The following is a 17,580-nucleotide window of genomic DNA, read 5'->3' as shown; positions in this document are numbered from 1 at the left end:
AAACACATCATAAAGGGCTCCTGACCTTTTCAATGAACTTCATTATGTGTTCAGTACTGTAACGTGGTAAACAAATATATACTCTAGATTTTAGTACTTCGGATGCCTCCCTTAGCGGCTGCAGGGCAGCCCATCAGTTCATATAAATAACAGAGATGGGAGTGGCTACTCGATTTTTCTCTAGAAAAGAGAAGAAAACATACACAAACATTTAATTTAGTCTTTTTATTATAACCAACCATTTTTGTATGTTTCCAAGTTCTAAAGTTAAGGAAGGACACTTGAAGTAGGACAACGCCTATTTACTGGATTTGAGCCACAGAAAACGCAAATAAATTCAAGTTTATACGTTTAGTGCTTTTTACAGTGATATTGTCACAAATCAGCTTTACAGAAGTTTGAAAACATACAGTTATAACATATAATCCCCCAGTGAGCGAGTCAGAGGCGCCGGTGGCGAGGAAAAACTCCCTCAGACTGGAGGAAGAAACGTTGGGAGGAACCAAGACTCACAAGGGGAGAGCCGTCCTCCTCTGGTCAGACAGTGTTTAGAGTTTAATAAGCTGAAGACCAAATAGAAGCTGAGAGGATCTCTGTCTGAAGACTGGATGGTAAAGCTTTAGAAACTGCACTGGTAGAGGCGGTCTCTGACTGAGGCCGTCTCTGAACTGAGGCCGTCTCTGAACTGAGGCGGTCTCTGACTGAGGCCGTCTCTGAACTGAGGCCGTCTCTGCCTGAGGCCGTCTCTAAGTGAGGCCGTCTCTGGCTGAGGCCATCTCTGGCTGAGGCGGTGTCTGGCTGAGGCCGTCTCTGACTGAGGCCATCTCTGGCTGAGGCCGTCTCTGGCTGAGGCGGTGTCTGGCTGAGGCCGTCTCTGGCTGAGGCGGTGTCTGGCTGAGGCCATCTCTGACTGAGGCCGTCTCTGACTGAGGCCGTCTCTGACTGAGGCTGAGGCCGTCTCTGGCTGAGGCCGTCTCTGACTGAGGCCGTCTCTGGCTGAGGCTGAGGCTGTCTCTGGCTGAGGCCGTCTCTGACTGAGGCCGTCTCTGGCTGAGGCCGTCTCTGACTGAGGCGGTGTCTGGCTGAGGCCGTGTCTGGCTGAGGCCGTCTCTGGCTGAGGCCGTCTCTGGCTGAGGCCGTCTCTGACTGAGGCCGTCTCTGGCTGAGGCTGAGGCCGTCTCTGACTGAGGCCGTCTCTGACTGAGGCCGTCTCTGGCTGAGGCCGTCTCTGGCTGAGGCCGTCTCTGACTGAGGCTGAGGCCGTCTCTGGCTGAGGCCGTCTCTGGCTGAGGCCGTCTCTGACTGAGGCCGTCTCTGACTGAGGCCGTCTCTGGCTGAGGCTGAGGCCGTCTCTGGCTGGGTCTTTATGAAAAGTGGGAGTGAGCTGAAACGGTCCGGTTCTCTCTCAGGGCTGGTACATCTGGATGGCACAGTGATGTAACTGAGGGTGCTGCAGTGGCACAAATGAACAGGAGAGCGGGTTGGTGATGGTCAGGAGGAGGTCCTGATGGTCAGTCTTCCAATAAAATAAACACTTCTTCGAGAGCCTCCAGACTTAAGAAGCCTCTTCCGATTTTGCACAGCATTATCATAACTTGCGGTTATTTCTGAGTTTGGTTTCACAGTAAGGGAGCGCACCGTCTATAAAAACGTCTGGCACGGTCACTGAGCAACACCCCTAGAACTACATTACCACACTTCCTGTGTAAAACTGAACTTTTAAAACAAACACAGGCTGTAAAGCTGAGTTCAGTCCAGTAAACACAAGGTGCGTTTACCAGGTTTCGTTTCTTTGCCATAGTTTTCTTATCAAGCATTGTGATACTACACCTGCCATTGGTGTCGATGCCAAAATTCTGTTATCTTTACAACCATAAAGCTAAAACTCTTTCAAAGAGCATCCACATGCCCAAGTGAGTCACTCACCGCTTCACTCACCGCTTCACTCACCGCTTCACTCACCGCTTCACTCACCGCTTCATTCACCTCTCTGACAAAGGCAAACAACAACAACAACAACAAACTGCTTCTCAGGTTGCTCAGTAACTACACACACAACCCTCTATGCTAATTAGTGATCTCACTGTGGACTAAACACACCAACACTCACACGCATGTCCTCTGAGGACTTTCTTGAATATTCATAGACACTGCTCATTAAGCTCTGTAGACACTCAAACCCAGGAAGACAAAATACAATTGCTCCACAGACACACACACACACACACACACACACACACTCACACACACTCACACACACACACCACGCCAAACACAGCCCTCCACACACGCACACATTTAGTCAGACCCAGATCAGATGTCTCAAGCACAACCTGACCTACTTCTAGGTTTGTTAGCCACTCAGGGGGAGACTCTAAAACTCACACCGACCTCCCAACAGATCAACAAGCCTACATAAACATTTAGCACTACTGCTAAGAACACCGCGGCTAATCCCAGACCTGCGTTCAGTGCTCCAAACTCTGCCGCTGCTTCAGGTCTATAGATATTCAAAGCAGCATCATCAAAGCCCGACCAGTTGAGGTTTCAGTATTGGGTTTCTTCAGCTTGACACACAGGCAAGGCAGCTCTCTGCCCTGCGGCACGCTGCTGCTTCCACATGACGTCATGGAAAATATTGATTTATGAGCGGCTGGTTTCAGATGGAGGCTTCAGGTGGGGCTCGGCCCACTAAGTCCTGCAGGAGCGTATCCGACGACCCACTTTCGCTGGTGTCCACATCTAGAAATAGCTCAGTGCAGGAGTGCTAACAAAAACAATCCACTGGTGGAGAACTCCACCAATTTTTCACAATTTTTGCATAATTCAGTCATTGAGATGTAAACAAATTAAATGGTTCACTGTAGAGACACCTACTCTATACGTCGTGACAATGTCTACAGCACAAATATATACATTTTATTTACAGTCTTCATGTCTTCAGTTATTATATGTAATGCTGATAAACCTGAAAAAAGTCTGCTTTGTGTTATCAATTAAATGTGAACTGTCAAAAGAATTCCTTTGCTTTAGAAAGTGTTTTGATGAGCTACGAGTGATAAATAATCAATATAAATGACACATTCCTCTGTGCACAGGTTAGAACTGCAACTTCTATGCAAGACAGCGTTATTTAGCTGATTTCTTAAAGCAGGAAAACATCAAATTATTAAGAACACTGGCACTTGCTCACTGGGCGTCAGGGCATGGATCTCAAAGAAGCAGCTTCATAACTGTGTTTTATGCCAAAAAGGCTATAAATAGAGTTAAACTTAGAATTGACAAGCAGTTGAAATGTGTGGAAGCAGAAGGGCTGAACCCCAGCTGAGGCTCTCGGGATGCTTGGTTACTACAACTTGGGACGTGAGGTGTGCAGGAACGTTTGCTGCGCTGTGTCAAACATAAGTAGGGATACTGCAACCCAGCGCTCTGGTCTGCCTCACACTCAGAAAACACGATGCTTTACGTTTCCATTTGACTAAAACACATCAGCACAATTTTGTCTTTCACAGAATCGAAATCGCGCAATTTCAAAGCATCATTTTTTTCTTTCGCTCCCTGTCTTATCTCCCTCTTCTCATGCATTCCACAGGACAGCACAACTCTTATGTCATCTACATTGAGCAACTAAGCAACGCTCTCTGTATCTGACCGGGAGAGCAGGGCGTCTTTTGGCCTAGATAAGTGAGCACTGGCCAGCCGCCAACAGTGGTCAAGGCTGAAATCAAGTCAAAGCTCCCTGCCCCAACCTCCTGCTGCAGTGGCCACGGAGAGAGAAAGAGATAGGGCTGCATCGATTGGTCAACAACACTGATTACAGAGAAAGTCAACCCATTGTTCACTTAAAGGGTCCAAGGTCAGTTCTTGCATGTCATTTAGGCAACTTTAATAATAAAATTTGTGTGGGTTTATTTACCAAAAACATTCATTTCAAACTACTTATCCCTCAAAATTAAACAGATATTATATTTCTAATAATAATGTAATAATTATAATAATTTAAGACTGATATATGTGGATGACCTCTGTTCTGAATGGCAGCCTTGTACTGTGCCTCATTCAAAAAGCAGTCAAGACTAAAACGTGGACCAAACTGTGAAGTTTGGACTGACGTCCTCAGGGAAGTCAGAAGAATTGAACTGCTTTCATATATCTAGATCTTTGGAAAGGCTACACTGAGACTTCAGCACGTTGGGTTATGTCCCCCTCATCTACTGCCCAGTAATGCTGTTACAGTCTGCAGCAACAACACTTCTTATCTCTTCAGTGAGACAACATGGTGAATTAAAAATGGGCTTTTCCATGTGTAGACCGTATGGACTGGGAGGGGGCGAAAGGCATGCTACTCGAAACTTTTAACAACATTAATACTGGGTATGTAAATTGTTTAACAATTAACTGTTAACTATTAACTGACCAAATAAAAAATGCCAGTGCAAAGTCAAGTTGAGAAATGATTTGAGATTTGAAGTTGAAACGATGCATTAGAGTGCAATAGACACCTGGTTCCGCTGTTTAAGATTACTAAAACTGTTAACACAGACAAAAATTAGGGGTATTTGGTACCACTTTCAAAAACAGTGACAGCTCAACTACAAAGATGCACCATAGAGAAAAACTTCAACAAGCAACAAAACTGACGACTATTTCACTCACGTTCCCGGAGAGAAAGTGTGATGCACAGTGGTGTGAGGAACTCACACATGGGTGTGCAAAATTACTGACAAGAATGTGATAAACAGCAAGAGCTCGACCTTCAACCGCCCAGTCAGAAGCCCATCATCATATATATTTCAGTCATATATTCCTGAATGTATTATAGTTCTCAGCCCCTCGGTTTCAACCAAACCAGGTTCTTACACAGGTTGTGTTTAATATGATTTCAGGTTGCTTCCATCATCTACACGCTGATGCTTGGCCCCACTTATCTGTACTGTGTTCCAAGTTACATCAAAGGAACAATTTTTAACAACCTGGTTGATCTGTGCGCTATATCAATAGCTTTGAGGGCGGCTCAGCTAATCAGCTATCCATCGATCTTTTAATGGGTCATATCCTAATTTTAGGCTAAGCGCCAGTGTTTTACAGGAAGGGCTAAGGGCTTTAATTCTATGGGTTCTATTCTTTCAATGCACCATGAAAGCAGAAGCTGCAGAACCTTTAATGATGGCTGTGCCAGGAAGCAGCAGATTAGCAGATCAATCGAACAATAGTGGACAGGCTAATGGATTGTAGAACGAAGTGTTAGTTGCAACCCTAGGGATGGAGGGTGGGGGGGGCTCCTGTGGTCTGGCTGCCATTGCTGTCTCACTGCAACGAAGCGAGTGGCACGCTCCCTCTGTGTGTCTGTCTGTGTGTAAGTGGGGGAGGCTCAAGGCTGGACAGAGACAGATTGCACTAGGATGAGGTCACTCGGCAACCTGTTGCTAGGGCCTCACAATGGCCCTCGTGAGAGGGGACGGCTTATTTAACTCTCATGTTCGCTTCAAACACTTTCTAAACACTTGCTTATGTAGGTGCTGAGGTCAGAGACGCCGGGCCTCATTTATCAGATGTGACAGAACGTGAATGTATATAAAATGTGAGTGTTGTACAGAAAAATCTCGAGTGGAATTATTAGACGCTGAGATGGCCACGTATGATGACCAGGTTCACCTGTGGCAAGGGCGCATGCCTAATCAGTCCTTTGACCAACATTTTATACAAAAACAAGTCTTGCAAAAATCTTCAGTAAAGACAAATAGTTCCATACAGAACCATGAACATGCAAAACCCATCAGTAGAGCTTAGAAGCTTCTTTGCACGGTGAAATGGTTCTACATCGTGTAAAGAACCTTTTAAGAATAATTTTGGTTCTATATAGAACGCATGGTTCTGAACAGCGCACAGCGTTCAGAACAGAAGTCTTGAATTGAGCGTCCAAGATTCCCATCATTTTACATGTATCTTCCAGGTGTTCGCATGAGCCTGACACTGTTCACTATCACTGTGGAAGAAGTCTTTCCCCTAAGCGTTCATCATTCATCACTCACACATTGATGGATGTGGTTCAAAACGGAAAAGACACTGTCAGCCAGCTATAGCCAATCAGCTTGCACTCCATCAACTGCACTGGACCCAGGTGTCAGTGAGAAGCTGCTGAAGACTGGAATCTTAGACGTGCCAAACAGTTGTTGCTAATCTGGGTCCTGGAGTTCCCCTGTCCTGCACATGTTAGTGTTAACATATACACTTCAACAGGAGAAGGGCTCGTTAATGAAGTGATTATTTCAATCAGGTGTGTCAGAACAGAGAAAACGTCAAAGTCTGTAGAGCATGGCTTCTCCAGGACCACTTTAAAATGTCTAATGTTCTCACCTGCTGTGATAAGCTTTGTCACATTGTCATTGCTCAGCCTAAACCTCTGAACTGGTAAACAGAGTCATGCACAGTGAGGACGTATTCCGGACCCCCACTCACCTTCTTCTTGGCTGAATGCTGCAGAAGCTCGGTGATCTGCACCTTGTCTTGTTGCAACCTCCTCTTCATCAGCTTGGAGCAGTTCACGTTGACCGCCTCCAGAATGTGGGAGGCGTTGTAGTCCACGAAGGGCCGGCTGTCAATCAGGAGCACACGGTCCAGTCCGCCCTCCAGCAGGGCCACCAGACCTTCTGGCCCGATGACTCTGACTGTGGCCAGGGCTGCTGCCCCAGTAGGCTCTGCCATATCCACCACCTCTGTCTCCCTCTATCTCTGACCGTTTCCTCCTCTCTTCCTCCCTCCTCCTCCTCCTCCTCCTGGCAGTCCCGTGGAGCTGGAGGTCCGGAGCGGTGACGCAGCCAGCCAGCGAGGGCCCTCAGGAGAAGAACGACCCCATTGTGGCGGCAAGCGATGATGTCACCCTCGTGGCGTTCGGCTGGCGGGCTCAGTGCCCAGCCCAACAAAAAAAAGTGAAAAAGAGAGGGATAGAAAGGAAAAGAGAAAAAAAGAAGCAAAGAAGCCTTGAAAGAGTAGAAAACAAACGGGTGGGTAGGCACTGCACACTACGTGAGTGTGTGTATGTAGGTGATAATGAAGTGTAGGGGGGGGCACTGTCCTGCTTATATGTGTTTGTAAGCTTAAGAGAGCATGTATGCCGTAATCGGGGGTCTGCGCCAAACAGTGCATCTACTTCGGCCCACTTCCAGCAGGCAGGCAGTGAGAGGCGGCTGGACTGTGTTTTGGGGGCTTGTCGGGGAGGGAGAGTGGGGGCCTTTCTTTTACACCATTGCAGTGGCGTGACAAAAGAGGGCTTTTCTCCTGGGCCGCAGCGCCATTACATCATCCTCCTCACTCCTCGTCTTCATGCTCAAGCAGTTATCTGGCTGCGGAGAGAAAAAGGACAGGGTGCGTTATTCAGGCTGTTCAGGACTCAAACAGATGCAACAGACTTTGTTATGGAAAGTTTGCATTAACAATGGGTCTTATGTAGACTGCCATCAAAAACTCTGGTGACACTTTCTTTTAAAATGAGTGTTTTAATGTTAATTATAATGTTAATTATTAATGATTTGGCGGTTTTCCCAAACTACTTTTAAAACACATACTAAAAATCTTTTGCCTCACACGGAGATCAGAGATCAAGAGTCGTTACCGTTGTTTTGCTGTAATATGTTAAAGTAACTAGCCTTGGGGCACTAACTGATATTACCGCATATCACAAAAGCCAAAAATAGCAGAAAAAAGCACAAGATTAAAGCTCTATGGGGAAGTGTTCAAATCTAAGTGGTAATGAAAATGAAACCGTGATTAACATGCTGCCAGTTTTCTTCGCTCTCCTGTGCTGGTCAGCACCAACGTGCTAAAGCAGTGTGATTAGCAGCAGATCAACACTCAAACACAGCCAGTCTTTAGCTTGGGAACGCGAGTAGCACCCCCTGCTGGAATAACTTCAGACTGCTAGGCAGGAGTTCCAAAGCTACATCCACCCGGGACTCAAACAAGTGTTTTCCATCATTACAGTGGAGTTGCTGTTGAATTCAGCTTTAAATGCCTTTGAAAAACCATGAAGTACCGCATCTTCATAATTTACATAGCTTTTAATATTCAATATTATTTACCAAACTGTTTAAAATTAAATTCGTCCTCTAGTTCTTTTTCTCAATATGGCAATTATCACCTTTGTAGCATTTTCAGCATTATTACATTAATGATTTTATCATGTAATTATTACATTAATTATAATGGTAAGGCAGAAATAACTGGAAAGTATATATTCTTTTATGCACCATGAATTTTGGTTTCGTCAAGAATTTTAATTTTAGTGCATCACTAGATTAAATGTGCATTTTTTATTACTTCACCTTTTTTAACCATCATTCTAATCTACAGTTAGTTCACAAATGTGTACAGTAGAACCTGCATTTAATTACAGGATATACAAACACAACATCACCAGCTAAATACCTCCACACCTGCACACTCTGAGCTTTTAAAAACTGTGACGTAGATTCCCAGAGACTGCTGGTACGTGCAAACCAAGCACGAGACTTGCTCTCGACACAGTAAAATGGGTGGGCTTGTCCTGAAAAAGGGCCAAATTTTGGCAATATTCTGGTTTCCCACCAAATGACCAAGGAGAACCACTGGATCAACAGTTACATGCCATCTGTGCAGAACAGCATTGTTAAAATTGATGATGTAATATTAGAAACGCGCCCAAAGAGTAATTACATGGTAATTACATTACCATCTGGCAAAATGCTAGCTAAGCTAAGCTAAGCTAAGGCTCTGTAAAACTCATATGAATTCGGCTCCCAATGATACAGTTTATTATGATACGTCAGCAGAGGATAATCTGTCAAAATTTACATGATCATCCAATCTTTTTAATTACCTAATTACTCAATTAATTACAGTTACATGTCATTACTTACATTACTTTTTCATTTTAAGTTCAAAAATGAGAAGAACATGAGGAAAATGCTTACACACAGCAAAACTACACACAGCAACTTTTTATCAAATCATAATAAAACGTCTCTTTCTGTTATCATTTCTTCACCTTCGACCTACAAATGGGAAATAATTCATATCAAATTACAGCTAAATATTGTTAATGGCTGGGGTTACACACCTGAAAGCTGCTGATGTTAGTGAATGATGGCAATACAACAGAGAGATAAAAAGCCTGAGCTTTTGCCAATTTCCCAAGGCAGTCCCATCATAAATATTGTTTTCCTCAGAATAAACGGTACATATAAAATACTGTAAGTTATTAGAGACCAACAAAGAAATAAAGCTCATCTGAAATCATCTAGAAAAGCTACCGGTGCTCAAACGTTTGATGTGCTGTGTAGGACGAAGCAAGACAGGCAAACAGTCTGAGTGAAAATGAAAACTGAGAGGTGTGTGTGTGTGTGTGTGTGTGTGTGTGTGTGTGTGTGTGTTGAGTAGAAGTGTGAAATGTATGATTTAAGGAACAAGGCCTTCCTAGTAATGATGTAGGTGGCACTCAGTGAGTGCAGCACTGTGGAAACTCCCACAGCCTGTAAAAAACCCCTCTCTTCTCCTCGGTGCTGCCATGAAAAAAATTCCTAGCAACAAGTTCCCCCTTCCAGCAAGGCCCACACACACAGACAATAAAACAAATTGTGCAGTAGGCCCTATCGACAGCACGTGCCAAGACAAACTATCAAACCAGAGAAGCACTGGGCTTGGTGTGCTTCCAAACACCCGGACACAACACCTTCCAACAGCCACTAGTGTTGGGCAAGACTGCTTGTTTAGTCTGGGAGCTCTGTAGTCTCTCAGGCTCAGAGAGCAAAATTCCAGGGATGCTAATAATCAATAGCCAAGTCTCTCATATTTCCACTGAAAATTATGGTGTGTGCTCATGAAAAGGCTGAATGACACGGAGAGGAAATCTACTATCGTAACTATTGCATTACTGACTGGTTGTGTACATAACGCTCAATGTGACTCTGCACTGTAGGCCGCGTTAGGGGAAAGCACAGCACGACCTAACACACTGTAAAACCTAACACGGACTGTTTATGTAGTTAAACTGGTTCGAGTACAATGTGCTTTGGTTCTCGTTTTCCTTATATATTCCCAAACCAAAGCAATCTGACAGATGTTCCTCAAGTTTCACCATGAAGTGGGGCTGAGTGATTTGGGCAAAATGTCTAACTGTGATTATATTCTAGAAAATAAGGCCTGTTTTTGGGCCAAGAAGAGCAGAGAATCCATGTTTATCTGGCTTGCAGCCTTGAACCTCTGAACATACTAGGCCGGGCTGCCTGTTAGTTGTGGTTGTGATGACCCTGCACATCTGGGTTTAGTTGCTTCTGATTACTCATCTCCAGGTAGTTCCCTGTTCCCTGTTGTTTGGTTCAATTTCTCCACTTACAACCTCTGAAGACAACCTTGATGACAATGTAGGGAATGTGAAAACTGCATAAAGCTGAATTTTTTCAGCTCTACCATGAAGACAGTTTTCATACTATGAGAGTTACTTAAGTTACAGATTTCACAGCGATATTATTCTATATTTCACAGCGATATTATTCTATATTTCACAGCGATATTATTCTAATGGTATCAGTAATTTGGCACTGCTTTGAAACATTTGAACAGGTCAGTTAGAGCTAGCAAGGCTAAAGTACAGCCTCCACATGGCCGGGTTGGTTTCAACACAGTCTCACAACTAAGTTGTCTACAGTAAACAATAAGCGAAGTCCATATTTCCTCAAATAAATAAAATAACTCAGCAGTTTTTTCCCTTCTTAACATAAATCTGCCAGTACTTGACAGCTCAAATATTTTAGAGAGTAAGACGTATAAACCCTCTAATACATGACAGAACTATGGAGATTGAAATTCTAGGCCGAAGTCCATATCGGGTTTACGTAACTGACGTCTACTGAGAAAACACAGTGTTGATTGTTTACACGGCGGGAAAGACTTCAGTCAAATGCAGCCTCTGTATGAATTCACTACAACATAATGTGTTAAAAATATATTTCCAATGAAACGTTTAGCGCTATGAGGTACAAAAATAACGTCACTAAATTAGGTTTTCTAATGACCACCCTGGTTGTTGGTTGACCACAGGGGTTTCTCTTTCCTGTTATTTTCCAGAACACCTGCTCCACTACGGCAGCACGACTGCAGTTTGTCTGTTGTTGCGCAAAAAAGACCTCATTAAAGAAGACTTGTGAGCAGTAAGGCAGTCGTCCTCAAGTTGCATTTTAGTGCCTTATACTTATTAAATTCAAGTACAAGTCGGTAAATATTTTGAATAAAAGCAAATATTAGATAAAACTCAAAGTTATTAACGACTAGGAGATGCACAGTAATAACTAAATATCGCTACTGGACAGATATGTAGACAAAATATATATAATATTAGTGCATATGTATTATGTACAACACTAAATAATGCCAAATTGATGGTCCAGTCCACATAACCAAAACATTTAGATGATGTTTCTACAAAAGTACATTTTGATGGAAGAAACCAGGGAAACGATATAACCAAACTACATCATTCTTATTTCTGATATGAGGAATTGTGCTTAAGATAAGCAGGTCAATAAAGTAATAATGTAAAAAAGGGCACTTCAGTTTCAGATTGACTTGAAATATACTGCTCGGACATGAAGCACGGCAGACGTAAAGACGCGACTGGCACAGAGAACGGTGTGAATATGTAGCGCAAAACAACAGGTGCACGTTTTATATGGAAGCTCAACAGAAGCCCATCTGCGTCAGATTTAAACCCACACAAGACCATCTTTCAAATCTCCTCAGAAGTAATATATAAAATATAAAAGTGTATATACACACACACACACACACACTATATATATATATATATAGGTTTTATAATGCAAGTATACACTATAGCACAATCTCACCCTTTCCATTTCTTCAGGAGACATATAAATGATGCAGAATGAACATGGATTTGTTTTTCTTGGCTTTAAAATAAAAGCTGGTCTGACACAAATGTGCACATTGTTTTCACATGATAAAAATATCAATGCAGTTTCTGCCAAAGGTAACAGAAAGAAAATCCTGCTGTCATATCAAAACCACATTTTTACTTATGTACACAATGTGGAACTGGCAGCTGACCTCTCCTTCATATGAACATATCATGACAAGAACCAATGAGTCTTTGGATGTAATCCAAAATTACTTTGTATAATAGTCAAAAATAACATAACATACGTGTTACATTTCCATGCATTAAAGTTAAGAAGGTTTTTTCCCTACTTCTCCCAAAAAGGTACCATTCTGGAGATGCAAGGTCTTTATGGTCTAACAGCAACAACTTTGTGTTCCTGTGGGAATCAGGTACACACCTGAATCAGGTCAAATGAATGCATTACTTCTTCACTGTGGAGGGCCCTGGGCATCTTCTACTTCCTTCTGAAATCACAGAACACATGCTTAACTTGTCCCAAGTGCTTACAAATATTCACACGAGACACGATAGAGCACAACCAACAGCTCCAGGGAAAGCATGGCGACAGCGAAGGTACAGTTATTTAACATGAAGTCAAACAACGCATTCGTAATCAATCATCATCATAAAGCGGAAGATCTTCTGCTATTACGGACCGTTCTCAAACACATGCAACCTACAGGAAAAGCAGCCTGAGTGGTCCGTAAGCACTCGGCCTGCTGAACTTTCCACCGCACAGAGAGGAAGTCGCCCTCCTAATTCGGAATCTCTGACCTTCCTCTGGTTGTTTACAAAGGCAGAAATGAATGCAAATTGTTTGCTCCGTGCTTTTGAAAAGTGGCAGAGTCGAATGGGCCTGGCACACGTTTTTGTTTGCCTGATTGAAGGCCAACCTGGCTCACAGAGATAGTGGCCATGAGCGGACTTTGCTCCATAGACTGACATCTGACCACAGTCGGATCAAAACGGTGTAAAAATTAAAACCTAACAAGATTCAAAGCAGCGCCAGGCTGGCCTCTAACGTCAGTGCTGACCAGTCTGTTATTTCGGAAGGTCAAAGGGATTGAAGTCATGCAGAAATTCTTGAAATGTCACAAAACTTCCATACATTTCTCAGAACATTCAGCCACAAGCAAACTGCATGTTTTTCTGAACATACAAACTCTTTTTTCATCAAATAGCGAAGCTGTTTGTGAGGAATGATAAGAACCTGAACAACAAATAGAAGTTTAACTGCGGTGACCTCCCAGTTTTAAGAGGGGGAATTTTTCAATTCCTTCAGAACATCACGTCTGAAAATCACTCACGACATGCTACAATTTCCTCCAAGGAAGATTCCCAACCACAACACACAGATTTTCAAAGGCATGCCCTCTACATTTGCTGCACTTGCCAGATCATAATAACAGCTCCCCTTCAGAACGGCAGCAGGCTGGGTTTTGTTTTAACGGCTACTTCTGCTCAGGGCCAAGTTGCCGAGTCTTGCACATAAGCCAATAAAACCATGAGCCTCATCTAGTGTTACGTGGTACATCGATGGTGTCCTGTTTTCACCCCACCTGGTTTTTGAGGTGGCATGGCGATAAAAAAAACAAGCATGACTAAAATGGAAGGAATCCATAGACCTAAAACCAGCACCACATGATACGCAGATCAGAGAAACCAAACTTAGCTCTTACGGCCTTCAGCGCAAGGTGAGATTTGGGGAATGAGTGTAACTAAGAAAGCCCTGAGCGTGGTAACCGGGATATGTCTCTGTCTGTGAGACACCTCGATATAAATACCTGCCATGGCAGAAGGCCCAATGCCCAATGTCCCCAATATTAGCAACAACAAATGACACAGGCCACTGACCTGAATTCATGGGTCCTTCACAAATGATACAAGATTACCCAATGCTGCACAATGCTCATCTGAACTGGGAACCGCGTCTGAAATGAAAAGGGAATTGGCGTCTTTTGTGCTTTGTTTCTCATGTTCTTTGTGGTTTTGGACTAACATTTAAGCAGGGTATGCTTTTACTGTTTCCTCTACAGAGCGGACTCTTTATGATCGGGAATCTAAAGCTGAAAAGGCTTACGAGGCAATAAGGAAAACGCTAAGAAGGCGTCGGCTTTGAAAGCACAATTCAACTTGTTAAAAAGGCAAATTAAAAATTAACCCAAGTCCTTTAACCAGAGGCTCATGACAACAAAAGTACGTGAATAAACAGCACAAAACTTCCTCCTCCGAACACAACAGTGGTGCTGTTCCACGCCGATACCTGCTTCGTGTGTGTGACCTCATGGTCTGTTTCTCTGTCCTAACACTCACTCGGAGAAGATTCTGTGACAGCCCTACAAAAGACTACAGCTGCTGGAGCCCACAGACTCTGTGCCATACCCAGCGGCGGCAGACATGTAGACCAGAACCTGTTAATCCAAACAAAACAAACTGCATATTTACTTCACGAGGAACATCACTAGTATGAATACGGCCTGAGGCCGATGTTACAAGAGTGGATTACCGCTCCACTGTTAACCCTGAAGTCTAGAGGTAATTATTTCTACTGCTGTCCTGTTTAAAGCCAACCTGAAATCAAACCGGACCTTTTTTACCTTTAGTTCATATCGCTCGTCACGTTCAGCACAATTCACCATGTCATTTAAAAGACAAGATTCCTCTTTTCACAGCGTAACGACTTCTGCTCACCTTTAAACCATCTGAACTTTCATGATGACACCGTACACCAGCGGGTGGAAAAGGTCTATTAACCAATAATATCACTTCCCCCACCCATCATTAAGTGAAACACTCAGCTAGCTCAGAGAACAGGCTTCACTCAGACGTGTTAAACGGCTTGTGTCCCAGATTTATGACATGGACCTTAAGTGCAATACATTTATTACATAATTCATTAGAAAATGAATTACATTCGTATTTGACTCAGATTGTATTTTAGCAGTTTACGCTTCTGACTTTCTTCTGTAATAATAATCAAGAATAGCTGTAAATTTTTTTCTTTACACAGAACAAGGTTTTCTATTCAAATCAAATGCGGATCACAGTAAGACATCATCTCTCCTAGTTACAAACACAAACGTGGTATGAAGCGAAGGTTTAGAAGCTGACTGTGACTCCATGCGCCGCTCTCTGCTCGATTCAATGAGCTGCGTGCCAGAATTCATTAACACGTCATTTGAGCACAGCCGATTTCCTTTACATCACAGCAAACTTCCATGATGAATGGACCAAAAGAAATGTTCTGAAATGACTTGGGGGGGAAAAATCTCACTATCTTGACTTAAAGCAGAGAAAGTGACGGCCGTCTCCTGTCCAGTTCCCTTCACGCAGACGTTTCTCAGCAGCAGCACACTCACAGAGCTGTTTCGTCACTGTCAGCGATACCTGCCACTTCTAACAATATTGCTGATAAGATTACAAAAAGGCTCACTACAACTCACTAGAAGCTTTAAATGACAGACATCGGCGGCAGAAGGCACGTCTCACAAGTTCCGCTGCTCCCGAAAGGACGCAGAGTTGCTGGAGGTTCAGTAAGTAGGTCTGGTCTGCCGGTGTCCTGGCAGGAGACTTGTACCAGGTCTAATTCAGGCAGTGTCACTGAACACCTGGCTACAAGCTCCACACTGACTTATATAAGTGAACCAGGCCGGTGAGATTAAAAATGGTGGTGGGGGAGTGCTGGGCTGGGGTAGCAAGTGGTTTAATTTGGGAAGTGTTCTTTCACTGCTATGTCACACGCCCATGAGAGTATTAAGAGACCCAGCTTCCTTCCCCCGGTTCCCCGGCTCAGAGGCCACTTCCACAACCACGAGGAGGAGTCTGCTTGCGTGTGTACAGAAGGAAGAAGGAAGCTTGATCAAAACATTCCTCTCGTTATCGAGCGCTGGTGTCTTACCTTGATTTGGCCAGCATTCTCACCACAGAGGCAGAGAATGGTCTGAGGCGATTTCAACATTTGTGTTCATGGAAAATGATGAGGTAGCACACCAAACGGTTTTCTGGCATTAAAGCCGGTCGGTGATCTCATTTGAGAAATATTAAAGGGAAATTGCAGCAATTTTTCTATCGATGTGAACAGGGTCATTCCTGGACTTTCTTTACAGAGGAACCAATGGTCACAACGTCTTCCACCCAACATACTGTAAATTTACAGGAGAAGGAAAAAACCTCGTCTGCTTTCAATGTAAGCCAATGGAACTAGCCCCCCCCCCACCCCCCCCCCCCGCCCACAAGTCATTTTGGGCCATTTCTTTTTGTCCATTCACCACGAAATTTAAACACAATGTAAAGAAAAACAGGGATTTTTAATCTATGTCAAAAAATGAAAAACAACAAAAATGGAGACATGAGGTTTTGTTCCGACAGCAGCGATATATTCATTTTATTTACTACCCAAAACCCAGGGAGGGAGCTTTTAAAGGCATTAACAACTGAATTCTGCGGGAAAAAATCCCCTTGAATTAAAACCTTTTCTTCAGCTTGAACTGAGAATATTAAGTTTGTCATTTTTAAAGCGTAGAACACGCCACTAAGCTGACAGGCCGCCTTCCGGCCCTTTCATTCACTCATTTCACTGCTTAAAAAGCTTTAAACGTTACTGTTAAACACTGGCCTGTTTCTTATTTCAGAGATATTTCAGTTTTAATGATCAGATGTTTCTTCAGTTGTCAGTTGACAAGAAGCAGAAAGAAAGCTGTTCAAGAAGACAGTCTAAAAATACGCCGTAATGAGGAAGCCCCACAGCTTGCTAACACCACACTCTCAACCTTTCTAGATGCTGTAAGTTTGGCACATAAGAAGAAATAAGCTACGTTTGTCGTTTAATAGCTATATTATATATATATTAGCTATATATCGGTAGCAGTAATCAGACATAAACACCAGTATTTTTCATTCCAGTCACAGTGAAGAACACTAGTCAGAATGTCTCCTATCACAGGACCTGGACCGGCTGCCGTTACAGCGTTTTATTTTCTTACCATCATTATTTGTAAATAATGGGAGAACAACTAACATGCGAGCCCAAATAAGTGCCCTACTGAAACAGACGTGTGAGGGCCGGGAGTAAGCAGACCAGTCACACATCACTGAATATTCCGGTCTTCTGACTGAGCTTAAGCCTGAGAATCATGGAGTTTTCCACTCCGAAGCTCTGTAGTCCACCGAAATGCCAGCGGCTCCAAACGATTACAGTTAATAATTTCATTTATGATGAATCCAAATGACACTAATCAACTACTGAAATCACGAGTGCTGTAACTAACACTGTGATCTGACCGTGGCGGAGCCACAGCGACGCAACCTTTCCCGGCTGTTATGTTTCAGCACTCAGTGATGAAGATGATGACTACAGGCCTGATGGCACATTAAGACGGTGAGCGGGAGGCGGAGTATGAGCCTCAAAGGCCTCACATCTGTTTCACAGGCACCCATCAATGCAGTCATGAAGACTTTACGTGCCCGTGACTGTATCACTGACTTCACACCTCCACTCACACAGACTAGACAGCTGATTGGTCATTTTCACGACTAGCACAGAAACAGCCAACACCTGCCAGAGGCTATACATTTACAACCATTACAGGATCTGCAGCTACACGTCACCCCGTGATGGCTAGGGTTTGACTTGAGCACAACTCGGGGGG

At 43.6% G+C, this 17,580-nt stretch overlaps 1 protein-coding gene across 2 annotated transcripts in view; it reads right to left on the bottom strand.

Moving 5' to 3' along the window:
• dusp16 (dual specificity phosphatase 16) overlaps positions 1 to 17,580 on the bottom strand; it is a 28,851-nt gene that overhangs the window by 9,816 nt on the left and 1,455 nt on the right. Inside the window, exons 2-3 of one of the 2 annotated variants that reach the window (XM_037542796.1) lie at positions 12,330 to 12,396; positions 6,460 to 7,343 (exon numbers count right to left, since the gene is read on the bottom strand). In XM_037542796.1, the coding sequence (XP_037398693.1) occupies positions 6,460 to 6,705 (246 nt within the window). In that variant the 5' untranslated portion in view covers positions 6,706 to 7,343; positions 12,330 to 12,396. The remainder of the gene's footprint in view (positions 1 to 6,459; positions 7,344 to 12,329; positions 12,397 to 17,580) is intronic. The other variant, XM_017723001.2, reaches the window with a different exon arrangement.

This window comes from Pygocentrus nattereri, chromosome 11 (assembly GCF_015220715.1).
Source record: "Pygocentrus nattereri isolate fPygNat1 chromosome 11, fPygNat1.pri, whole genome shotgun sequence".
Lineage (NCBI taxonomy): Eukaryota > Metazoa > Chordata > Actinopteri > Characiformes > Serrasalmidae > Pygocentrus > Pygocentrus nattereri.
This window is presented reverse-complemented; position numbering and strand designations above follow the sequence as displayed.